The 25,021-nt window shown below is 44.7% G+C and overlaps 1 protein-coding gene across 2 annotated transcripts in view; it reads left to right on the forward strand.

The window, feature by feature from the left end:
- The window catches only part of LOC135389009 (CUGBP Elav-like family member 1-A), a 35,101-nt gene that overhangs the window by 5,979 nt on the left and 4,101 nt on the right, over positions 1–25,021 (forward strand). The window contains exons 7-21 of one of the 2 annotated variants that reach the window (XM_064618912.1): positions 2,362–2,441; positions 2,512–2,666; positions 3,363–3,445; positions 4,132–4,202; positions 5,352–5,722; positions 9,434–9,513; positions 10,218–10,288; positions 15,606–15,748; positions 18,572–18,645; positions 18,821–18,891; positions 18,957–19,093; positions 19,833–19,900; positions 19,988–20,064; positions 20,566–20,726; positions 22,586–22,621. In XM_064618912.1, coding sequence (XP_064474982.1) covers positions 2,362–2,441; positions 2,512–2,666; positions 3,363–3,445; positions 4,132–4,202; positions 5,352–5,722; positions 9,434–9,513; positions 10,218–10,288; positions 15,606–15,748; positions 18,572–18,645; positions 18,821–18,891; positions 18,957–19,093; positions 19,833–19,900; positions 19,988–20,064; positions 20,566–20,726; positions 22,586–22,621 — 1,678 coding nt within the window. The remainder of the gene's footprint in view (positions 1–2,361; positions 2,442–2,511; positions 2,667–3,362; positions 3,446–4,131; positions 4,203–5,351; positions 5,723–9,433; positions 9,514–10,217; positions 10,289–15,605; positions 15,749–18,571; positions 18,646–18,820; positions 18,892–18,956; positions 19,094–19,832; positions 19,901–19,987; positions 20,065–20,565; positions 20,727–22,585; positions 22,622–25,021) is intronic. The other variant, XM_064618913.1, reaches the window with a different exon arrangement.

The following is a 25,021-nucleotide window of genomic DNA, read 5'->3' on the forward strand; positions in this document are numbered from 1 at the left end:
GAAAAGGGAGAGGAGATGGAGGGGGGGTGCAATCCCTCTTGCTCTGGCATTGAGGTAGTCCAAGAGAACTATCCGCCCACAGAAAACGTGAGCATCCCTCACTGGCCTTCATTGTAATGCTCCCTGTACCACAGTAACCGCCAGGATGACTGGCAAAGTTACCCCCATTATCTTCACTATTATAAATTAACGTGGCGTTACAGTGATTTCTAAAGGAGACACGTTAAGGGTAAAGGTACAGTTGGGCTGATTGATATAGATCCATCAGGAAGATGACAGCCAGCGACTGTTTCATGTAGCAAATGTTTGAAAGTGTGACTGGTCCTGTGTTTTCTCATGTCCTGTGTCTTTGCTGCCTTCTCGAGATGGACCTTGAGGATAGATAGAGCCTGAAGTTTAGGGTTTTACCCGATTGTTCCCCGAATTTGCACCCCCTGAATGGAAGGTTGCCTCTTCAGGGTGAAACCAGATTTTTACCCGGCAAATTGCCCTCACTGGGACGTCTGTAGGAATGCACTAACTTACTTGTTTGGCAAAAAATTCAGTTACATCACCATTTGTACCAAACCTGTACAGTCAGTTTGAGTAACTGAGCCCGATTTCTCCCTGAATTTAGCGTGCTGGAAGTTTTTTCGCCCGAATCTGCATGAATTTAGTGCACATGTTTATTTACCCGATTTTTACTCCCCCGAATTTAGAAAAAAAATATTACCCGAAAACTTCAGGCTCTAAGGATAGACCCTTCAGTCTGTATCTAGACATGATGTTGCGGTCATGCAGGTCTTGTGTGTGCTTCTACTTCCATGATGGTGCTCACTCAAGCAAAATCCTCAGGTTTCGTAGCTACTGATATTTAGAACAGAGTCTGTTCTTCCCAATAGAGGGACAACACAGGACAGGTAAACAACGAGAATTGGCCGAGGCAGACCACAACTAGGGACAACTCAAAAGCCTCAAAGGCCTCAAATGCCTCAAAGTTTGTAACGAAGTTAACCTCAACTCGTTAAATAGAACAGAGTCTGTACAAACTATTGGTGGCTCCCAAAGCGGTGCTGCTGCTTCGATCTACCTTCAGCGGATAGTTAATTTTCAATTTTTTGACAGTGCAATGTAAAGGTGATGTTATTTAGCGTGATGGGGGCTAAATAACTGTCACATGGAAAAGGGACTTGCTTGAAGGTCGCTTTTGCTTTTTCTATTGTTCTGACAGGTTTCCTGAGGTAAGTATTTTGCCTTGCACTGTCCCTTTTGTATTCCCCACCCAGGTAGCTGTGTAGCTGTGTAAGAAGAGTGGCAAGTCTCGTTTCAGCAAGTTTGTGTATACAGTTTCGGAATACAACATTAATGTAAAAGGAAAGTCTAATATGAACTTGAAGATATGAAGATTGGAACGCAAAACGAGGAAAGATGTATCACGTGGATAACAGCAAAATGAGAGAAGGTACTGGAAGCGGCACTCTGTAAAGCCTAGTTAAAACGTACGTCAATGTAAGCCGTAGTTCCGCTTTAAAAGTACTCAGGCTGAGTCACATATGGGGGTGCCATTAAACCTAATGTATTCAATAACTGCTTTATGCGACAGTGCTTTTTTGCGTACTTGTTGGTTAACCTACTGTCTTTGCGTCCTGTCATATCTGCTACCATTTCGGTTGCGCACGGGTTGAGACTGTTAACCATGGGGTCAAGCACAAGGCTGGTTATCACCTTATCACATATCCCTTCAGTACAGCCGATCATTTCGCCTTTGAAAATGCGAGGTCACGGGAGAAGGGCAAGGTAGGTTGAGGTTCAGCAGGAACGCAAGGTCTGCCTTGAATTTCTTCCTCCCCGCAAAGAGCAGCCGATGAGGGCATAGCCTTCATAAACTGGGAAAAGGAGGAAGTCACAGGAAAGCATGTGGTGAAAGCACGTGATGCCAGCTTGTCGGCAAGCGAAAATAACCGGTTTCTGCCGTCAGTATGAAATAAAGGGCTAGGACTGTGCAGCTTTTGTAAGTTGCCTCTCGAGTAGTGCTTCTCATCCATCGGCTGGCAGGTGGGTGCGTATGTGCGATTTTCGGTTATGCTGTAGCGCCGCTTTGTACGTTCATCTTTTGCTTAGCTGCCAGGTAAGCTTTAATGGAGTTTTACTGTACTGCTCAACGTGACAAGCTCAACTTGAGTCTGCTGTGTGTGTGTGTCTCTGTCTGTGCCTGTGCCTGTGCCCACACTCAAGCTCGAGCTTGCACAAATATCAGTTTATCAGTTTTCTGCACTGTTCAGAGGAAGCTGTCGCTCAACTCCTAATCTGTTACACACAGTCTTTGTTGTCCTCAGGGTTGTAAACAAACTTTTTTTTTATTCTCCCCCTTTGCATGCTCAGCAAGACTTGGTCAGCCTGTTTGAAACGTTTGGTATCGAAAAGGTTGTGCTGAAGAAGGGTAACAAGTCAGGGAAAAGAAAGTAAGCATGACTTACTGCGTGCTTGTCACTGACATACGACGAGTAAGAAGCTGATTTGTTCCTTCTGCAGCTTCGCGTTTGTTACGATGAACGAAAAAAGTGGGGCGGTGGCTGCACTGGAACGATTAAAGAACGCGCAGCTTCGTGGTAGCAAAATCTCTCTCTCCTTCTGCAAAGAGCGATCAAGCAATGCTCCATCTGAAAACCACATGAATGAGTCTCTGAGTAAGTATGTTTTCCGTGTATTTTTTCCGTTGTCGCAAACTGTTGGATGTAACGATTAATAGCAGAGGCCAATGAGTCGCAGCACACAGTTGCATATTTGGAATGGCAGTTATTGAAAACTAACAAGTAGTGGCACATGAACCCTCTACTTCTGATTTCGGGTCAACGATGCCTCCTTTGCATTGCTCTTAGGACAGGAGTATAACATAGCGTACCGAAGGTGAATCTCTGTACGATGCGATACCTTTATCGCTCTTCAGTGCCCCCCTTACTTTACGCTCCACTCTTTGTGGAAAGTGTGGTGCGTGCGCCTTTTCGTGACAATTAACATAACTACACAAGTGTCACAAAAAGGTGTACACTTCCCATTTTCAACAAAACGGCAGAGAGAGCGCTGTCGTTCAGGATGATGGTTGGCTAGCCGCGTACTATACGGTGAAGTTCTGTTTGAAGAGTGTTGGCTTTTCACCAACACTCATTGAATGTGCTACTTCGGTGCTCCTTACAGTTCACATAGAAATGTGAATGGGAAACCATTGAGGTGGCGGCTAAACTTGCTGCTGTGAAATAGTTGCGTTGGTCCTCCAAACCTATGGTGGAGTTAGTCTTTTACTCGACGTAATCGAAATGCTGTAACGAGACTCAGTGTTACACTGTGAAGAGATTCATGCTCTTTTTTTTTTTTTTTTTTTGCAGTGTCAGAGGAAACGTCAGCCTCGTCGGATTCATCCTCTGCTGTTGAGTTCTATGTAGGCAACCTCCCTGATGATGTCACTGAGGTGGGTATTTATCAGAGTTGTACACGTTACTCATAAAAAGTAATTGATTACAATTACTGTTACTACTGCGCGAAAAGTAATTCTTTACCGTTACAAATTACTTCATCAAAAATGTAATACGTTACCGATTAAAAACGTAACGCGTTACCTTTTCCGTTACTTTTAAATTGTGGGCCATAGCTAAAGCCAACAAGCCTGCAGTGAATGCAACTATGCAGCTCTTGTTGCGAATTCTAAAATGACACACCAACATATATGGTAAGTGAAATTCACGAATACATTAGAAAGCAACATACAAAACACATACACACGTTACAGATTTGTTTGCTGAAAAGGGTTGCCATTGTTGAAAGAAGGTTAAAAAAGTAATTGAGAGTAATTAACTCAGTAATTGATTACCGAGAATTGTAATCAGATTACTTGGAAAATTACTTGCTCACAAAATTAATTGGTTGCGTTAAAAATTACTGAAAAAAGTAATTGATTACTTGTAACGCAATTACTAGTAATGCGTTACGTACAACTCTGGTATTTATTGATTTAGTTGAGTGTGCACCTCAAGGGTGCGGATGCATTAGACGAGGTGGGCAAGGGGGCACAGACAAAGACTGGTTGGATATTACAAGCAAGTTTAAACAACAAACTTTTTGCACCTCCTAAAGCACCGTGCCTCGTTTTCTACCCAGGAGGACGTTCGTCAACTTTTTGCCGATTTCAACGTGAGCTACGTGCAGATGAAGGCGAAGGTTGGCAGAGCGTGAGTAACTAAGCACAAAGAGTTGCATACGTGTGTAACTGGTATCAGAAGTCAGTTAAGCCGTCAGTGCGGGGACATAGACAAAGTACGAACATTCTCCCTTTGTCTATGTCCTTGCTCTGAGGGTTTTATCGATTTTAAATCAGTGTTAGCAATTTGTCCAAGTTTTAAAGGAGTACAGAAGGCTATAAAAAATTCAGATTAAGGTGCCTGTTGAAAGTTTGTGTGTCGTCTTAACTAATACTGTCGAACCCGTTTATTACGATCTTCGATAGAACGATAATTCCGATATTGCAATCGAATTGTTGGTTCCCGTCAGCTCTCCCGTTGAACTACATGTAAACAATACATCGATATAACGATCGCTGCGAAAGCGCTTGCTCGCATATAGCGATCGGAATTCTCCCGGTGGCCGGTAAAACGCGTGAAAATTGGAAAACAAGACTGCACCATTTCACTGAAAACAAATTACGTTGGCATTTTCAAGAGCCTTCGCCTCCGTGCCCGCTAAAGTGAGAACGCAGTGCGTTTATCCGTGCACGAGGAGGAGAAGGTATGATGCCATGTCACCGATGACGTTACAGGGGCAACTCATTCTGGTTCGGTCAGTGGTCAGGTTTGGGTTTGGTGATCAGTGGGGGTCAGCACCCTGTCCCCTTGCTGCCGTAAACCGGTTTTGCAAGTTCTCCTTGAGAATTGGGGATTGATGGAGTGGCCGAATCATGGCCGAGCCAGGAGCAATGCTTTTTCGGAACCCCGAACAGCCGAGTAGGACGACAGTGGAGTAAGAGACAACATTTCTGTAGACCAATCAGCGAGCGTATCCCCTGTATCGTCAGCACGAGGTCCCACGCAGATCAGCGGCTGGTGCTACTCTCCACCGTCGTTGCGCACGGTCGCTTTCTCAGCGTGCCTTAAATACAGCTTCCGCGATAATGATGACTCTATGGCGTGAACTAATTCTTACGGTGCATCTTACAGGCATGATTAGCAGTTTTAATACAAAGCAAACAGGGTGTTAAAAATGGTTTCAGTGCTGCTTTAACCCCCTTTCACTCGGTTGTATCTTTGGTGTCCACTTCAGTTTGATTGAGGATTCTTGTTTCTGGACCGGGTCTCGTTCGGGATTACGTTTGTCTCTGTTCACAGGTTTAGCTTTGTGGGAATCAAGGGTGTCCAGTCCCCAGAGAGCGTGATTTCAACTGTAGGCGCTCGGAAGGTGAACGGAAAGAAGGTGGTTGTGCGGCTGGCAGGCCCAACATCTGGAGGGGCTGGACATGGCACCAAAGGCAGTGGTGCAACCAGTGGAGGATCACTCGGGGGCGGGGACTCTTGGGATTCCCATCCTGCGACCACGTCGCCCTCTGGTGGCACGGAGAGCAGCCGGGCTGGGGCTTCAAACTCTTGGGGCGACGGCGCAGCCACGGACGGGCACAGTAGATCAGAGGGTGGAGTACGTGCTGCGGACGATGGCCCCCCACCTCTCGAACCCATTCCGGATGACCCCATCAACGAGAATGGTAATGATAGGCCTTCTGCCTACAGTGAACCCTCGTTATTACGACCACGGTCGTTCACGAAAATGTTGGTTGTAATGTTATTGAATTGAATGAATTGTCGTATTAACGGGGGAGATTTGCGGAGGTTTCACTGCGTTGTTCCCCGGGAGTATATGGTCGTAAAGCGCGTATGTCAGATTATCGGAGGTCATATTAATGAGGGTTCACTGTACATGCCTTGCTACTTAGGCAGCATTCTTCACACGGGGCAACTTTTTCAACTATGAGTAGAGCCTGAAGTTTTACGGTTTTACCCGATTCTTCCCCGAATTTGCACCCTGAATTGAAGGTTTCCTATTTAGGATGAAACCCGATTTTTACCTGGCAAACTGCCTTCACTGGGATGTCTGTAGGAAGGCACTAACTTAATTGTTTGGCAGCAAATGCAGTTACCAGCGGCATGGCCGAGTGGGCTAAGGCATCCGCTCGTTGGTGGTAACCAAGGTCGTGCTGAAGACTGGGAGGTGGTGGGTTCGAATCCTACCGCCGGCTGTGCTGTCTGAGGTTTTCCCTGGGTTTTCCAAAGACTTTCCAGACGAATGTCGGCACAGTTCCCCCTGAAGTCGTCCCAGGACGCATACTAACCCCCCTGTCCCCCACTCCTTCCTGCTATCCTCTCTCCGTGTGTCCACATCTGTACGTCGCTCATAGCCACAGTTGCTTCGCGGCGCTAACACCCAATCAAAAAAAAAAAAAAAGCAAATGCAGTTACATCACCGTTTGTACCAAACGACTACAGTTAGTTCGAGTAGCTGAGCCCGATTTCTCCCCGAATTTAGCATGCTGAAAGTTTTTCCACCCGAATTCGCACGAATTTAGTGCACACGTTTATTTACCCAATTTTTACCCCCTGAATTTCGAAAAAAATATTTCCCGAAAACTTCAGGCTCTAACTATAAGCAACTTTGGAGTTGCTGGCAGTCGACCGACACTGGCAACCTCCAGCAACGCGAGTGGCTCGTAATCGCTCCCCGACCGAAAACTTGAGAAGTTTCTCGTTCACCGGCCAGTGAGCGAGGGGTGTATACCATGTGACTCCCGGTGGCATGGCGGATTTCGTTCGTGAATTCACGGGTTCACATCCTGCAGGTCTGCAGCTGAGAAAACTTTTTTTTTTACTAACGTCACGAAAACATGTCAATTGCTGTTTTTGAAGGTACTAATGATCTATTCGCGCAAAAGAACTGACTCCGCCAGTTCGATTGGAACCCACATTCTCCGGTCACCGTAACGTTGCTTGTGGGTGGAGCTACCGAGTTTCTGCATGTGAACGCGGACTCAAAATTGTTCATGAGATGTTGGTTAGAGTTTCTCTTGGAGTTATTGGGAAAAGTTGCCCCGTGCGAACGCCGGCTTAGGAAACTGATGGGACCGCTAAATTCCACTGTCTCTTGCGCGTATATTCCACACTCTGGGAATACTATTACTAACAACTACCCTATACCAGCTTGCTTGCATTTCACTCCTGCGTTCTACGATTGCTTGCTGTAGGAACAGCTTATTAGGAAATAGGGGAACCTTCATTCACAGATGCCAGACTGTAAAGGACTGCCAATTGGATTGTTGTACTAGCTGAGTGGTGGCCAGAAAGCCCTGTACCATGTGCATCTGATAGACGGTTGGCAGTGCTGTTATCGAGGGGTTCTTCACACGCTTTGCTTAGTGGGAGCTGTGCACGCACATTACAGTCGCGGACTGATTTTTCGGACTTCCAGGAGCCACCAAATCAGTCTGAACCTTTAGTGAATGGTATAAATCCACTTTATTTCAAAAGCCTTCACTCAGAAATTTTAAAATGGATTAGAAAAGATATCTATATGTGTCTGCTTCACAGCGTAAACGTGCAGCAACATATCGCAGTAAATATCGACCGGTGGGGTACAATCCTTGTGTGTGTTCATCAGCATAGTCACCACATCAAGGATGACTAGAGCCTGAAGTTTTCGGGAAATATTTTTTTTCTAAATTCGGAGGGTAAAAATCGGGTAAATAAACGTGTGCACTAAATTTGTGCGAATTCGGGTGAAAAAACTTCTAGTACGCTAAATTTCGGGAGAAATCTGGCTCAGTTACTCAAACTAACTGTAGTGGTTTGGTACAAACGGTGATGTAACTGCATTTGCTGCCAAACAAGTAAGTTAGTGCATTCCTGCAGACATCCCAGTGAGGGGAACTTGCGGGGTAAAAATCGGGTTTCGCCCTAAAGAGCGAACCTTCAATGCGGGGTGCAAGTTTGGGGAAGAATTGAGTAAAACCCTAAAACTTCAGGCTCTAAGGATGACCACTGTGAACGGAGCTCCAACAGCAACCTTTGCAGTGCTGCCGGCATTTTTAACCTGCTTCATGCTGCTCTGTGCCAAAGACTACGGCGATGGATTTGGTGCTAATGCTGTGGAAGTGGCAGACGGCGATGTCATAGTAGTCTCGATTGTCAGTTACTTCACAACTTGAATGGTGACTGCATATTGCTGCAGACTAAGGAAAGAAAGTCATGGTGCAGTCTGTCCCGTGCTATCCTGCATCAGCTGACCACAGAGAAAGCATATATAGGGCATGTTGGCTGAAGTGCAACATGTTTTAGGGATGCCACAATGCAAAGGTCAAGGAACTGCGCATTACTCATTTCTTCCTTATGACCCGCTCTAACTGGACCTGGAATAAGGAGCGAGGCAGGTTAAAAGGGACCATGTCCCACTTTCCAAATATGGAAACCGGCAACTGCTGCACCAATAGAGATTGTGCCTGACAAGCAGAATCTCGGCCATACAAATCTCTCGGAACGCCGGGAAACACTTCATGTGGAAAAGAATTGAACCAAATATAAAAATTGAGGCAAGAAAATAGTCTGTGACCACGATGGGAATTGATGTTCTGAGGCAGGAACACATAGGTAAGGACAAATACATACAAAGATTCAAGTGCCTAAGCTGGCTCACAGCTGTCCTATAGTGTCATGCAGCTGGCTAACCTTTTCAGTGACGTCCTTCTTTCGTCAATAGTCTGTGACCGTTCATTTTCCGTTACTCTGGGTGAAGGAGCCGTGTCGTAGTGCTTTTACGTGCAACTGCTGACATTCGGCCCATCGTGCTGTCCACCCACTGGTCTCACGACTGCGCCGTAAAGCGAGCTTCACCTTAGGCACGCAGGCGTTAGGGGAAGCCGACTTGCGGAACGGTGACGCCTATTGTTGCCCGAAGTTGTCCTGACATGTCGTCTCCACGTGTTCGGGATATCGATGACCTGCCGTCTCCCAGCGCATTCGCTAAAGTATGAACTAATGAAGGCGATTGCGGTTCTTTTGTCCGTATATAGTGACGATATAGGGCTTCGGGAAACAGAAGCCGACGTTGCCAGGAGGTTACGGAGGACTGCCCGTCAAGGAGGCATCGACAAATTTTTCTGACCTACTAAGGCTTAATAAAGTTGACTTTCGCAGCAAAATTCGTGTTTTCGGACGGCTCGATTATTTGGACCTTTTCACGATCCCTGCAGAGTCCGAAAAATCTGACAGCGACTGTCTGTGCATCGTATCGCGTTGATAAATATGCTGCGGCATGCCACGTCACATAAGCGAAAGAAAAATTCATGACAGGAAACTTCATACTTTTTTTCTTGCCTCTATCTGCGCCATTTTACCTGTAACATACACTAGCGTTTCCTTTCTCACATTAGGTACTCATTCTGACACTGCAAATGGTGATGTGCAAACGAGGCAGCTATATGTTGACAACTTGAAGCCGGGAATCTGCAAAGTGAGTTTCTGCACCATTTCTTGCATCGCATATCCCATGGCTACCTTACCGGCCTTACTTTGAATTCTCATGTTCCTTGATTTTTCTGAATCCAGAACACCTCTTCCCTTCCCTGTGTCAGGTTTTTAAAATTGATGAACCTGGATTGGTCAGATAGGATTCATGTAGTTGAGTGATGAGATTTGTCATGATTTTTCCATGTAGTATTTTTGCACCATTTTGTTTCGAAACCTAGGCTGCTCTCAAAGCCATCTGTTGTGTGAAGGGCAAAACGACTCCGCTACATGTGAACAGAATGGCTGATGTTGATCAGTCACTCTCCTAGAAGCCTAAGGGCCTGTTTCACCAACACTGGTTAAGAGTTCGTCCGCAATCAAGCGTCCCCTAACTTGAAACTAGATATTCTTTCCCTAACGTTAGCTAGTGTTACTGAAATTTACCTTGTGTCACTAACTAGTGTTATTGAAAAAGATTTGACAGCTAGCTTAAAGTTTAAAGGATGCCTGAACTTGGTTTAAAGTTGATCCACGTTGGTGAAACTGGGCTCTAGTGACAGTGCTATGAAGCAGTGCTTTTTTAGGCATAGGATTCTGGTGCACACAGCATCAACATAGCAAAGCTGAAGACTTATTTGCAGGCTTGGCTCCATTCTGGTACAAAGAAAAGCTAACATTTCCTTCATGAGTATGTGTGCTTCCGTCTAGGAAGAAGTGGTGGACATGTTCAAGAAATTTGGTGTATCTGAGGTTTTCGTGAGGAGCCTAGCCAAGAAATCGTGAGTATAATCACATATACAATGTTGTGGCCTAATGCACGGTTGCCATCAAGTTTTCCTACCTCTACAAATTCATAAAAACCTAACTTCCTGAACGATAACTGTGTCAGTTAGATTACACATACCTCTACACAGCAAAGATTCATGTTATTTCTGTTATTGTTATTGTTTCCTGGTCCAGGTACCTCGTCAGGCTTTATGCCTTTTGTACCTGGCCCACATTTCTGCGGAAATGAAAAATGAAATAAATGAAAAATAAATGAAATGAAAGATGTTTTTGAAGTTAACGACATTGGCTGTAGTAAGTTACAGCATCTGAATGTCTGCAGTAGTCTTACGTGAATTACGCTGTCCTCATGCACTCTGAAATAACCATGTGCTTTATTGACAACGGATGACTCATCTCCTCTCTAGTTTGATTTACGAGGATCCTTCACTATTCGGACATATTTGGCGGGAGCAGCAACGTCGGGGATAAACGGGTTGACTGTAATTAAATTTTAGGTTGCAAAAGAGCAAATACAGTCAAGCCTCGATTTATGAATCCCCTCGTTTTATGAAAACGAGCATGGGGAACCAAATATTTTACATGAATTTTTCTTTCGTTTTATGAACCTCGATATTCGAATAATGAATGGAATTTCTGGGAACCAACTAGGAGTTGCCCAGCGTTTTTGCCCTCAATTTATGGACGGATCGTTCCGAGGTCAACGGAAACCTTCAAAGGGATAATTCCGTGGTCTTATGAATGATGCCTGAACGGACAAAACTTTTTCCAGGTATTGCACCCTCGGTTCTTAACCCCTGAAAACAAACTGGTTTTCCCGGGTCGCACAAGGGGTGACCAAGTGTTCCTGACCTCAATTGATGAATAAGTTGGTCGCTGACACCCAGAGATTAATAAACGGATGTTTAAAATCCCGGAGGAAATCCGAGGCCAGTCGAGTGCGAATGTGATGACATTCCTTCTTTCCAAGATTGACACAGCGGAAAGCATGCTCCAAAGCAAAATTAAACAATTTAGCACTGCATAATAAACAGAGTGTGAATGCGCTAACGTCCGTTCATTGTGAGATTGATACAGCAGAAGGCATGGTCAAAAGCAAAATTACACAATATATTGCATTATAAACATAATCCTAACTCGGAAATACTGTTCCATTTGCCCGATACTACTCACTTAACGAAATTTTCTATTTATGAATCCCTCGATTTATCAAAGATTTTTTGGGGAACTGATGGTTGACTGTATTTGCCTTTAGCTTGGAGCATGAAAGGCACCTCAAAAAAAACTTTTTTTTTTTTTTGTAATGTGTGATGGGATATACATAGAGCCTGAAGTTTTCGGGAAATACTTTATTCTAAATTCGGGGGTAAAAATCAGGTACATAAACACTTGCTTTAAATCAGTGGTTCTCAAACTTTTTTGGCCTGGGGAACCCTTTGGACCTAGCCAGAAGGACGAGGGAACCCCTGTTCCTAAACATGAGCAGTACATCAGATATCACGTACATCAGGCCTCCACGAAGAGGTCACGGAGCTTCTCGCTGGCACGTTCCAGGCCTACTCCTTTGCCTAGTAAGGGGTCTGTCAACGGGTCAAAGCGCCCATAAACAACGGAAAGAGGCCGCGAACGAACTCCGCAGCCGCGGTGTGCGTGCTTCTGGCCTGCCGAGCGAGCTTGGGCGGGGGAATTCAAGTTCTGTGAATGGATAGGGGCCGAGGCGGCAGCCTTCTCGCGGAACCCGGGAAGGCAGTTCGCGGAACCCCTGTGTTCCGCGGAACCCAGTTTGAGAACCACTGCTTTAAATTAATGTGAATTTGTGTGGAAAAACTTGGAGTACGCGATTATCGGGGGAGAAATCGGGCTCAGTTACTTAACCCTGACAGTACAGTAGAACCTCTTTATAGTGAAGTCGGTTGGACCAGTAACTTTGCTATATCAGTATCTTCACTACATCAGTAGTTCATGGCTGGGGTTTCAACAGATTGGGACTGCAGGTTTACTTTGCTATGACCATATCGTCACTGGGTCATTCCACGGGGAATGGTCCAAGGTTGTCAATCGACCATCACCAATATTTTAAAAAAAAATAGGGTGTGTGGGGGACACTGTCAGATTAATCGTACCGAATGTCCCAACTCGAAATATTGATTCCTTGTGTTTTTAGAGCACCTCAGAGTACCTCAGAGTTTGCGCCAGGCGAGAAAACCATACCACAGGTTTTCGTCCTCTTTTCGCGCGTGCTTGCTTTCATATGCGAACCAATGTGGTTTTATGTCATCCGAGGATTATGCAGCATAAGTTAAGCAGGGCATGCAAAATAAGTATCTCCCTCGCCCTCTAAAGTCGGGCCCAAATGTCGCCGTTTGTGCAACTTTTGTGATTTTATTCCGCGTTCCCTGCTTACCTTGTTGAAAAAGTAGGTACGGCTCCCTGTTTACTAGCACATGGGGAACGCTAACAAAAATTTTCGCATGTCTGTGATATACACTTGTTCTGTGAGAACCGTTGGAAGGTGACACACATCAAAACTTTGCATTTTACAGAAGGAGATTTTGTAATGTAGCAGACCACTTAAAAATCGCTGACCTACGTCATTCGATAGCACAATGCTTCAGCTACAACATATCAAAAATCTGGAGAATTACTTTTTGACAAACGCGAGAAATGAATTTTTTTCTCGGCCATGGTTTGCCTGGCATTGGGCGCAGAGAAGGCAACCTTTCAGGCACATTCTGGTCTGACGCGTCGTTAAGCAGAGACCCTTTAACAAGTTCGTTTTATATGCTTGATACTACTGTCTTCCTGGGTTTTTCGGTGGTCTGTCTTTTGCTTACACTTGTGACGTGTATACTTCCGCGTCACACTAAAAGAGGAAAAAAGTAAAACCACAAGGTGTCCTGCCCAAAACATGCCCTGTTGAAAATTAACGCTCAGCACCGCTATTGTTGTTCTTAGGCCCCTTGCATACCGGGAAAGATTTCCTCTCAGAAGAAAACGCGATTCTGCCCTCAGAAATTGGTTCGAAGTGGTGAAGCTTCCTTGTCTCAGGCAATGCAATGCAGCGGCTGTGTCTTTCGGCAAGGATGGTCCTTTCTGCTGCAACTTCGTCCTTTGATACCCACAGGCAATTTATGCTCAGCGCGTCCTTTGCCCACATATACAAGTCCCTTGGTGTTAGGATCTACCCCTCCTGTGGCCGCTGGAGACTGGCTTTGGCAGCGAGCCTTTTAACAGTTCCTCCTACTCCGTCGCATGGCCCCTTGCCGTGTGATGTTGCGCAGAAGTTCCAGCAATCGCTAAGCGAAAGGACCATCCTTGCCGAAAGACACAGCCGCTGCATTGCATTGCCTGGGACAAGGAAGTTTCACCACTTCGAACCAATTTCTGAGGGCAGAATCGCGTTTTCTTCTGAGAGGAAAGCTTTCCCGGTATGCAAGGGGCCTAAGGAGAACAATAGCTGTGCTGAACGTTAATGTTCAACAGGGCGTGTTTTGGGCGCGACACCTTGTGGTTTTACTTTTTTCCTCTTTTAGTGTGACGCGGAAGTATACACGTCACAAGTGTAAGCAAAAGACAGACCACCGAAAAACCCAGGAAGACAGTAGTATCAAGCATATAAAACGAACCTGTTAAAGGGTCTCTGCTTAACGACGCGTCAGACCAGAATGTGCCTGGAAGGGTGCCTTCTCTGCGCCCAATGCCAGGCAAACCATGGCCGAGAAAAAAATTCATTTCTCGCGTTTGTCAAAAAGTAATTCTCCAGATTTTTGATATGTTGTAGCTGAAGCATTGTGCTATCGAATGACGTAGGTCAGCGATTTTTAAGTGGTCTGCCACATTTCGAAATCTTCTTCTGTAAAATGCAAAGTCTTGATGTGTGTCACTTTCCAACGGTTCTCACAGAACAAGTTTATACCCCAGACATGCGAAAATTTTTGTTAGCGTTCCCCATGTGCTAGTAAACAGGGAGCCGTACCTACTTTTTCAACAAGGTAAGCAGGGAACGCGGAATAAAATCACAAAAGTTGCACAAACGGCGACATTCGGGCCCGACTTTAGAGGGCGAGGGAGAGAGTTATTTCGCATGCCTTGCTTAACTTATGCTGCATAATCCTCGGATGACATAAAAACCACATTAGTTCGTATATAGAAGCAAGCACGCGCGAAAAGAGGACAAAAACCTGTGGTATGGTTTTCTCGCCTGGCGCAAACTCTGAGGTGCTCTAAAAACACATGGAATCAATATTTCGAGTTGGGACATTCGGTACGATTAATCTGACAGTGTCCCCCACGCACCCTATTTTTTTAAAACATATCGGTGATGGTCGATTGACAACCTTGGACCATTCCCCGTGGAATGACCCCACTATATTACCTGTATAGAGGTTCCACTGTACTGGTTTGGTACAAACTGTGATGTTCATTGATGATGCTCATTCTCGCTTGTTGTGATATAAGATTATTGAGTATTTTTATTTATTTTTATTAGCTATCTTCAATTCGTGAAAAGATGCAAGGGGCAGCGTAAAGAATAGAAAAAGTATAGAGTAGAAAAGTGTAAGCCTCGGATCGTTTCTCACAGACGTCTGCACTGCAGTTCTGACTCGAAGATTGAAAACAGGCCCATCTTAAGAGAATTGATGACCTGTATACTCCAGATCAATGATAAAACATGGCCGAACACCACGGCTGCCCTATTCATGTCTTCTGCTCCATGGTGCACGAAACGTTGCACGAACGTCTGAGAAGGTGCAGCATTTTCGTGCTGCACCCCTGCAGCACTTTTTCCAACCGAATGATCGAGTGTAGTGCAAAGGATGCACCTCTGCTGAATCGAATGAGGGAACCTGCACTGTTTGCACCAGCTCACAAAGTGCAGCCCAGTTGAAGACAGCTATTGACTGCCAAGAATCATTTCTGGCCTGTGGCAATGAAACTTCCCATTCACCGTCTTAAAAAATAATATTGTAAAAATAACGTTGTAAACCGTAAAAAAAAAACAAATAAAATAACGTTGTAGTTGCTGCTGTTTTTTCCTGTGCATCAGGACTACACACTGCACTCATACTTTCTCTGTGAATACATATGCTAGGGCTTGTAATCCCGACTCCTACTCTTCCTGAGGATTCTTTTTCTTTTTTTTGCTGCTGCTGCTGTTGTTTTGAGCCCTTCTATGCTGCTTTAAAATTTGAACTTGTCTGAAGCAATAGAAATTGATCTGCAGCTGTAATGCTCTTCTTCTTGCTCTGAACTTTTGCCCTGCTTTACATGTGCGTCAGATTTGTACCAGTACTTGTTTATTACTGGCAGCTTTGCATTTGTGACGCTGCACAGTGAAGACCAGGTGCAGGATGCCATCATCGAAATGAATGGCAAGACTGGCTCCAATGGATGCCCAATAACCGTGAAGAGGAAGGTTCCCAAGCCTGCTGCGAAAGTGGTCTCTCTAAATGGTGAGCAATGTCTATCTACGGCATGACTGCTTTGTTTGGCAGAGCTTACTTTATCCGCTAGTTTACTTGAGATGCATGGCTGAATAAAAGTTCAAGGCACTAGCACAGGGTTTGTACAGGTCTTGAAAGTGCAGGTGTGGCTAGTTTAGCTGAAATCGACACCCTGCAAGTGACGCAGAGTTGTGAGGCCTTTTGCACAGAGGAGTGTGTGCTATGTTGGTGTTTGTTGTGATGACGAGACCCTGTTGGACACTTTCCATTCACGAAGGCTTGTGCACGGTGGTTGCGTCTTGCTTCAACTTTCAACGTGCCTTCGCCATTTGAAATTCCGGGGCTGAGGAAATGCTATGCGCAAAATTCCAGACTCCCTGTCTAAAACATAAACAGTACCGCTGTTCAGTCACGCCAGACCTAAGTAGTCCCCATTGAAAAAGGTGCTTGGTACATCAGAAAACGATAAGCAAAAGTGCTTTTTGGCGTACTTGTTTTCACGTTGTGCTGTCGTGCTCTCCATAGGTTTGGTTTGTAGTACTCGCATCATCAATAAAATCTAAAAATTCGCAAGCGGAACCCACATCGAGGACGTCGCCAGTTATCACATTGTAGCTTCGGTACAGCCGAGCATTCCCGCTTTCGAAGTGCAAGTTTTGACGAGGTCATGCTTGATCTGTGTGGCCTTCATAAACTGGGAAAAGGGGGAAGCCACATGAAAGCGCGCCGCACCAGAGGTGGGCGTTTGTCCTCACGAGCCTCGCCCTCACCTCAATTTTCTGGAAGAAAAGTTTTCCTCACCTCACCTCAAAATGTTTTGAAACTTTTTCCTCGCCTCACCTCAAAATATTTTTGAAAATTTTTGTCACTTCACCTCAGAGGAGTTTTTGAGACTTTTCCTCACCTCACCTCAAATATCATGAGGTGAGGGTGAGGAAACCCTCACCCTCGCACGCCCTCGTGAGGGTGCCCACCTCTGCGCTGCACCGACGTGTCGGCATGGGAAACCGTGGAAACGCGTCGCGAAAGGGTGCAGCGTGGGCAAGTGAAAATAGCAAATTCTGGCAATCAACATGAAATAAAGGGTTAGGACTTTGCAGGTTTCGTAAATTGCCTCTCGAAAACGTGTTCCTCATTGATCGGCGGGCAGGTGGGTGCGTACGTGCGATTTTCAGTTATTCTGTAGTACTGCTATGTACATACTTCCTTCACGTCACCGCTAGGTACACTTAAGGTAAAGTTCCCACCTGTTTAATGTGTCGAACATATTGGGATGCCTCCGTCAAAATTAAGTGAGCAGGTATGCCTGACGGTTATGTCATCCCCTGGGTAGTACTTACATTTGCAGAGCATCACTGACTAAGCCAAATTGGGCTTTAAGGCATTATCAAAACATCTTTGTATGTGGCAAGCAGCCAGTCATTATCAAAGTTTTGTCAGCCATGTTCTAAGTAGTTGTAACATTATATTTCTTTGAAAATTGGTAGAGTAACATTACGGTGCTCTCTAAGCTCCAGATGTAAGTTGTGTGGCTACAAGCAGGGTGTCGAACCGCAAAAAATATGGGTTCGGTTGTTTTGATTTCGTTCCGGTTCGGCCAGGCCAGAAATCGAACCGGTTCGCAAACCGGTTCGCAGCCCCGAACCGATTAGCGAACCGGTTCAACGCTTCCGTTATATATGTTCCATAAAACTGCTTTTATCAGGAAATGCGTGGCTAATAGCATACTGCTGTTGTCTGCATTGACGTCTCCAGCGGTGAGGTAGCCCTTTAGTGAGAGAAATGAGAAATGGATGAACACTTATTGCAACTAGAGTTCATGCTGTTGAAGCGGTGTAGTCCTGCTACTTTCTGTTCCCAAAATATCTTTTTTTCACACGCACAGTGCCAGCAAGATACACTTAAAGGAAGCCTAATAAGATGGACAGCGTAACATAGACAACAGTACTTGCCGGCACACTGCCTTCGCAGCGTGAATCGATCTGAAACCGTACTGAAGCATGTCGAAAATAAGCCTGCAAGCCTTACTCTGTCCGAGCTCACAGCAGTGTACTTGTTAATCCACAACACAACGGCAATGTGTCACGACGACACAACTGCGCTACCAATAAGCAGAACCACATTTACTTTTCAAAGCAAGACCAATCAAACAGGCACCGTTCTGCGTACGCTCCTTCTCCAGTTCTCATGTTTCTGACTTGTTTAATTTGTGCTGCTCACGTGTAAAGGGAAATCTTGGGCGCTTATTTGATCACATATTTGTCCTGTAGAGCTATATAACTGGCCTACTCCATTCGTGTTTCATTCGTCCGCGTGGCACCTGAAGAGTAGACGCCGCACCGCGTGCGTGGGGAGCTAGCCGCGGCACTCACAAGGACAACTGCGCTTCAACATGTTAAAAAGACGCTGAAAGTATACTTACTATACGTCGTCGTCTGACTGCTAGGTGAACATTTCTGAAATTTATGATATAGGCGCGTGATGATGATACCAATGTGTCTTCGTTCGGGGATAGAGAGGAACTCTTATGCTGACTTCTTTTATGTCCGAACCGTTTTGTTGCAAACCGGTTACCGCTATTATTTTTTACGGTTCTGCTCCGGTTCGGGTTCAACAGTGTCATGAAAATTTCGGTTCGGGTTCGGTTCCGGTAAAAATAACGGTTCGGGTACGGTTTTTGGTTCGGGTTCGGGTTCGGTTCGACACCCTGGCTACAAGCAAACTTCATTGTGCTGAAGAGTGTTATGAACAGGCACTCAACTATAGTGACTCAAACAGGCACTCAACCTTGAACCTTTCAAGTGTATATGAGTTACTCTCGCTTTCTCCCAGACATACCTCCTCTTCAACGAATTGTTGACAACAAGGAAGTTTTCGTTGCCAACCTCCCTGCTGATGTTGGCGAGGTAAGCTTGATGTGCTCTGTGCTCAGTTGCGGAAAGTTTGTCAGGACAACGTCATTACTCGGTTTCAACTTCCCTTAGGCAAAGTCTTGTTTCAAAATAATAAGAAGTAACCCTGAGAGTCTTACCCTTGTAATGTTCCATGTTACCCCCCCCCCCCCCCTCTTGCCCTTTCCAGGAGGACATGTTGCGACTGTTTGAAAAGTACGGAGTGCAGGAAATCCACCTGACCTCCAGTGGAGCCCAGCCGTAAGTGCAGCGTGACAATGCATCCTTGATCGCGGCCTGTGCATGTGCATAACCTTCTGTTTCAGGGAAGCACATGTGATACTGTCATCTGCAGAAAATGCTCAGAAAGCTGTGCAAGATCTGCACGGTGCATCAATGTGCGGCAAAAAGTTGCGCCTGGAGCTCATAGTAGAACAAAACAGCTGCCCTGCACAGAGGCCAGGTACTGTTTTTGGCGATTTTACACCATTTCCCATGATGCACCTTTCTCACAGGTATATACCGGTTTTTTCTCGAATCTAAGAGGGTCTCGAATATAAGACGACCCCCCCCCCCCCCCCCCGAGTTTTGGGTACACGAATTTGGAAAAAATGTAAACAGGGACTTGGAGGCAGTATAGCAGTTAGAATCAATGCACAATACCGTTTATTTATCGTCACTTTCTACGCTACTGTGTTCTTTGTTGTTAAATGCACACAGCTCATTGTCCTCCGTTTCGTCCAAAAAGTTTGACAAACATCGACAACGTTGTCAGACACGTAGCACCAAGTGTCCAAAATTCACTGCACTGGCACAATTCTTTATCTCTCCCTGTTGTTTTAGCCACCTTATAACACTTATTTCCGATATTTGAAACCGCCTTGCCACCGCTAATTATTGCTGTATTTATGAAAGTGTTAAATTTTTCATCAAAACGCCGGAGATGATTTAGTGTATTTTCTTCTGAAATCACATGCGCTTGTATAGTTAATAAGACCACAGAAATCTACTATCACAGAAGTGGCACATTATGGCCTATGTTGTTCACTTGCTCGTGTGAACATGTAACTGGTTTTCGTGGTCCAAATTTGAAAAAGAGCATTTCTTGAGAAAATCTCAGGACTTCCTCTAGCCCTGGTCTCTTGACCTGGTAGTGAGACTGAATCTGTAAGAGCTTTCTTTCATTTCCTGTTCCTTTTTAGCCCTGCTTCAAACACCGAACAAGCCAGTTGTGCTGTGCATTGCAAATTTTCCCTATAGCAGCAAAGAGGTGGGTTGGTCCTCAGACATCATGTCGTCACGCCTGCAAGGCTCGTTTAAAATTGATGAAATTGAGTTTTGGGCACATCTTTCATAGCACCACCTCTTGGAACTCCTGGAGAATTTTAGTCCTCGAGATATCCTCATCATGAAGGCTACTGCAGCTGATAGTTTGTGAGTACTGAATACTAGCATTGGATTTTGAGTATAATGTTTGTACATTGTCATTGTGTAGTTCAATAATTGCGATCCAATAGTTGTGGCAAGGTGGTGTTTCACATGCACTCATTGTGTACTACCACAAAACCCTCTTCGGATGATGCGTTGGGATTAACGTGTAGAAGCCTTTATTCCAATGGTTGACATGAAACATCATATTGATGGTGCAGCCAGAAGCACTAAGCCTAAATCAATACCAGATTTGGCAAAATTCAAGAGGCAAGATTGATTTCTTTTTAATCTGTGAAAGAACTGGAACACCTTGCTTCAACCAAAATCGTGTCAAGAGCATTAGTCAGATATGCGCACTTGATGCGTTGGGTTGCAATATAGCAACTATAGTGGTACAGCTACAGCGTAATACGTGGTGTAACAAAGCGACTCAAGGTCACCGTGAACTTTGTTATGTCGAGGTCCTAACGTGCAGTTGCGTTATACTGTACCAATTTTGTGCAGCACTCGAGCTTACGTGTCCGTTCCTAGCTGGGAACATGCCGAAGACGCGGTGTTGGAAGCACACAACACTTTTTACTACGGTCGTCTTATTGCTGTGATGCCAATGGGAGAAGGAACGGTACAAGAAATTGCATCTCTTTGTGAACCAGTGATGTCACAAGGTGAGTTACTTTTACAGCTTTTACAATTCCCACACTCAAATTAGGAGCCTTTTTTATTATTATTATTATTATTATTATTGTTCTTGTTGTTATACATAGCTCTATGAAATTGGCCTACACGTGGCCCAGGGGAGGGATTTTTGGTCTTGTATTAGTGGTGGCCATTGTGACATGGTGTACCATACTTAGAGCCTGAAGTTTTCGGGAAATATTTTTTTCAAAATTGGGGGGGTAAAAATTGGGTAAACAAACGTGTGCACTAAATTAATGCGAATTCGGGTGGAAAAACTTCCAGTACGCTAAATTCGGGGAGAAATCGGGCTCAGTTACTCAAACTAACTGTAGTTGTTTGGTACAAACGGTGATGTAACTGCATTTGCTGCCAAACAATTAAGTTAGTGCCTTCCTACAGATGTCCCAGTGAGGGCAGTTTGCCGGGTAAAAATCGGGTTTCACCCTAAATAGGAAACCTTCAATTCGGGATGCAAATTCGGGGAAACCGGAACGAGAAGCGGGTAACACCCTAAAACTTCAGGCTCTAACCATACTTAGTTGTTTGGGATGGCACTTAGCAGTGTGACCCAGTTTAGGAGAAATTCAGGACTGAAGAGACCAAATTTGTCGTTGCACACTGCAGTTGCCTTGAAGAGGAAAATATCATCCCTCTTTCTCCGCTAGATTCATCCCATGCGAAATCTTCATCAGTTCCATTTGTAGTAGTTCCAGCCTTGCTTTGTGGACTTTTGAAAAATTGGCTGACAATGATCTGATCTGTTAACGTCCTGCTGCAAACATTCTTCGAAGCACTCAAGTTTTGATGATTGAGCATGATGATCCCCTTGAAGGGTGCTGTGTACCATGTCTCTTTGCAGCAGTATTGATCACAAAGAAAATACGTGCCCCTACATTTTGTCCTGAAAAACAATGATTTAAGTAAGGAATTTGGTGAAAATGACATGCATGCCGCACATAAGCCACAGCTACGATCCCAGAAAGAATTATGTAACCAGGTGGTGGTACGGTGTCGTTATTAGGGAGTTTTATACACTTACATGATGGGCATTAGCGCAATGCCGCATGCCATGCCAGTCGTGCTACACGTCAGATTGGAATGACATTAAACACGATGATGATGATTTCGGTATGGGCCTCCCACTAGACACGAAAGAGATGGGGTACTTGAAGAGCGCATACATGTTCAAGGAGATCGAAAATACTATGCACAAAATCACACAAAATTGAGCAAACTGTCTTTATTTCGTGATCAGCGGTCTGTACTTTGTCAGAAAACTGTTGTCATCTCTCTTGTCAGGTGGCAGTACACGCAAAAGCAGATATGGCGTCTGTCGAAGTAGCCAGACGTGGTGTGTGCTATTGTGAGCGACGGCTGTTGTCAAATTGGTCTACGCTGGTCGCCCTTGCGTATTGTCAGTACAGAGAGCAAATGCCTCTCTGTTTGGCGTCATCATACACTTATTTGTATTTGACATTAGCAATCGTTATCAACGCAAGGCAAATTTTGCCCTAAATAATGCTTGTTTTTGTGTAATTTATAAAGGAATTGCAGTGTATGCAGTGAAGAGTGGCTTTATGAAAGTTTTAATCGGTCTTGTGTGCGGACAGTGGGAACGAGGGTACGTGTTTCGTGGACGAATGAGTGCTTTACGGCTCTGTGTTGCTTTTGCTGCCGACGAGAAACTGCGCGCGCATTTTGAACATGGGCAGAGATGCAACATACTAATTCACGAGTAATTCCACGTAATTCACAAGGAAACCACGAGTTGTCTTGCGATAGCTGTCTCTGTAACTAACTTCTTCTCTCTCTTTCCATTTCTTTCTCTCCAATCCTAACCTGTCAGGTGGACGTTCCACGGCTTCTGGCACTGGAGCAAAATGGGAAGTGTTTGGCGTTTGTGGTTTCACAATTGGTTCTTTATACTACAGGGCGGGGATCGGAACCATTTTTATTTATTTATTTATTTATTTATATTTTTCAGTTTGGTTTGGGTTCGGGTTCAGCTCCACAGCAGTGCAAAATATCGGTTCGAACCGGTTCTGGAAGGCGAATTTTGAGCAAATTGCCATGGGTTAAAAGCAAGCACGTCCTTACGATTCTCAAACAAAACAAATGTACTTTCGTTGTTGTTGTGGTTGCCGACACAGCAGTGGTTCACAGCAGCACTGCGTGTTACAGATCTGCATTGCAGGGGCAACGTTAAGGAAGCATTCTGAACTCTATATCTCTATGTTCACTCATCGTATACACCCTATTACATCCTGCTCAGGGACTGGCCGTTGTTTTCACAGCCCGAAATGAAGACCTGGGGCTGCTGGACTACAAAAATCGCGTTCAAGGAACCCTACAACTGCCGAGAGGACTACCTCAGAACTAACACAACTGAATTAACGCAATAGCTGCGAGGAGGAAATACCTCGCACATTTAGGTTGCAATTTTGTCTCGGTTCCAAATTTATTTGGCAGCCCGGTTGTGTGTAAATTATGGTTACAATCTCTCACAACTACACATTGCATCTGAACCGTTTTGCAAACCGGTAACCGCCTAAGTTAATTTTGGTCCAGTTCCGGTTCGATTCAACACGAGAAAAAAAAAATATTTTGGCTCGGCTCAGTTCTGGTTCAGCAAAAAAAAAAAAAAAATACTGGTTTTTAGTGGTTTTCAGTTTGGGTTCCGATCCCTGATACAGGGTGCTTTTTCCCCTCTACAGATTTTTTTTATAAAGCTATGAGAGCAGGATAGATCTCATATTTGCAGTTGACCCAAGCAGTACAACATCTTGGCCCAATATTGGCAATAGGGGGCCAATATTGGGTTGCGGGAATCCAATCCGTTGGGAGATCTGCGGATCTTCAATCTGCGGGAATGCCAGGCGACTCTACACGTAGTCATTGTCCCCTTTGCCGGCAAACCGCACCGATTTGGACACTTTGTCTTTCGATCTGATCATTTCGTGCTCTGGCGACGGGTTTCTCAGATCACTCAGTTCAACGTGTCATCTTGGAGTCAACAACAGCGTCTCGGCTGAAGAGACATGAAGTGCAATAGCCATGGACATTAACCTTCATCAACCTTCAAGCCAATTATCGATCAACGTGGAATAAACGTCCCTTGACCAGAAGTACAACATTTCCCAGTCAACAGTTTCAACGATTCTGAAGGCTGAAGTGAAACCGCGAACCTGCCTGTAATGGTACGAGCAAGAGAACCTGGAAGCGCATGTCGTTGATCAAATGTTCATCAACATCCACAGAGCAAGGGGAAAGACGAGGTTGCAAATTTTAAAGCAACACCGCTGCTCTTTAAAGTAACACTGCTCTACAGTTTTTCTAAGCAGCATCGTACATGGTCTGCCCAAGAAAGATGGTACGCTGGATTTCGCAGCAGTGACAGAGCAAGATGACACTGAATTTGCAGCTTAATAAGTAGAGCTTGAAGTTTTCGGGAACTATTTTTGTTCTAAATTTGGGGGTAAAAATCGGGTAAATATGTGCACTAAATTCGTGCGAATTCTTGTGAAAAAACTTCCAGTATGCTAAATTTGGGGAGAAATCTGGCTCAGTTATTCAAACTAATTGTAGTGGTTTGGTACAAACAGTGATGTAACAGCATTTGCTGCCAGACAAGTAAGTTAGTGCATTCCTACAGACATCCCAGTGAGAGGAATTTGCAAAGTAAAAATCTGGTGCCACCCTAAAGAGTCAACCTTCAATTTGGGATGCAAATTCGGGGAAGAATCGGGTAAAACTCTACAACTTCAGGCTCTGTTATAAGCTTATGCAGTAGCAATAGGACACAAGCTCAAACTCACAAGACATTGTTGGATGCTACGTGAGTAAACGGCGACATGTTTGACCGATGACGACCATTGTTCTTGAAGTTCAAATGGGAGAACTTGCTGATAATGACGCATCTGATGAAGATGAGAATGCATTTCGCGCAAATGATGTTTTGAAGGATTTCATAATGGAACAGTGCCTCTCCGCACAGTATATTACACAGCTCTATGCACTTGAGTGTGATACTGTTGTAGCTCAGAGACTATACCAGAAGCAGTCGAAACTCTGTTAAAAATAAAATATTGGTTTTTCCACCTCTTTCGTAGTCTCTCGCTCTCTTGCTCCACTCCGTGGATAATGTACTTAGAGTGACTTCAGTAGCTAAGTGCTCACTTATGTCAGCCCTTCTATAACACTCACGTTCACAATAACTGCAAACATCATTATACACTGGTTTCACCATACAAGATGACTAATAACCTATATATTTCATTTCATA

Source organism: Ornithodoros turicata, chromosome 3 (genome assembly GCF_037126465.1).
Source record: "Ornithodoros turicata isolate Travis chromosome 3, ASM3712646v1, whole genome shotgun sequence".
NCBI lineage: Eukaryota > Metazoa > Arthropoda > Arachnida > Ixodida > Argasidae > Ornithodoros > Ornithodoros turicata.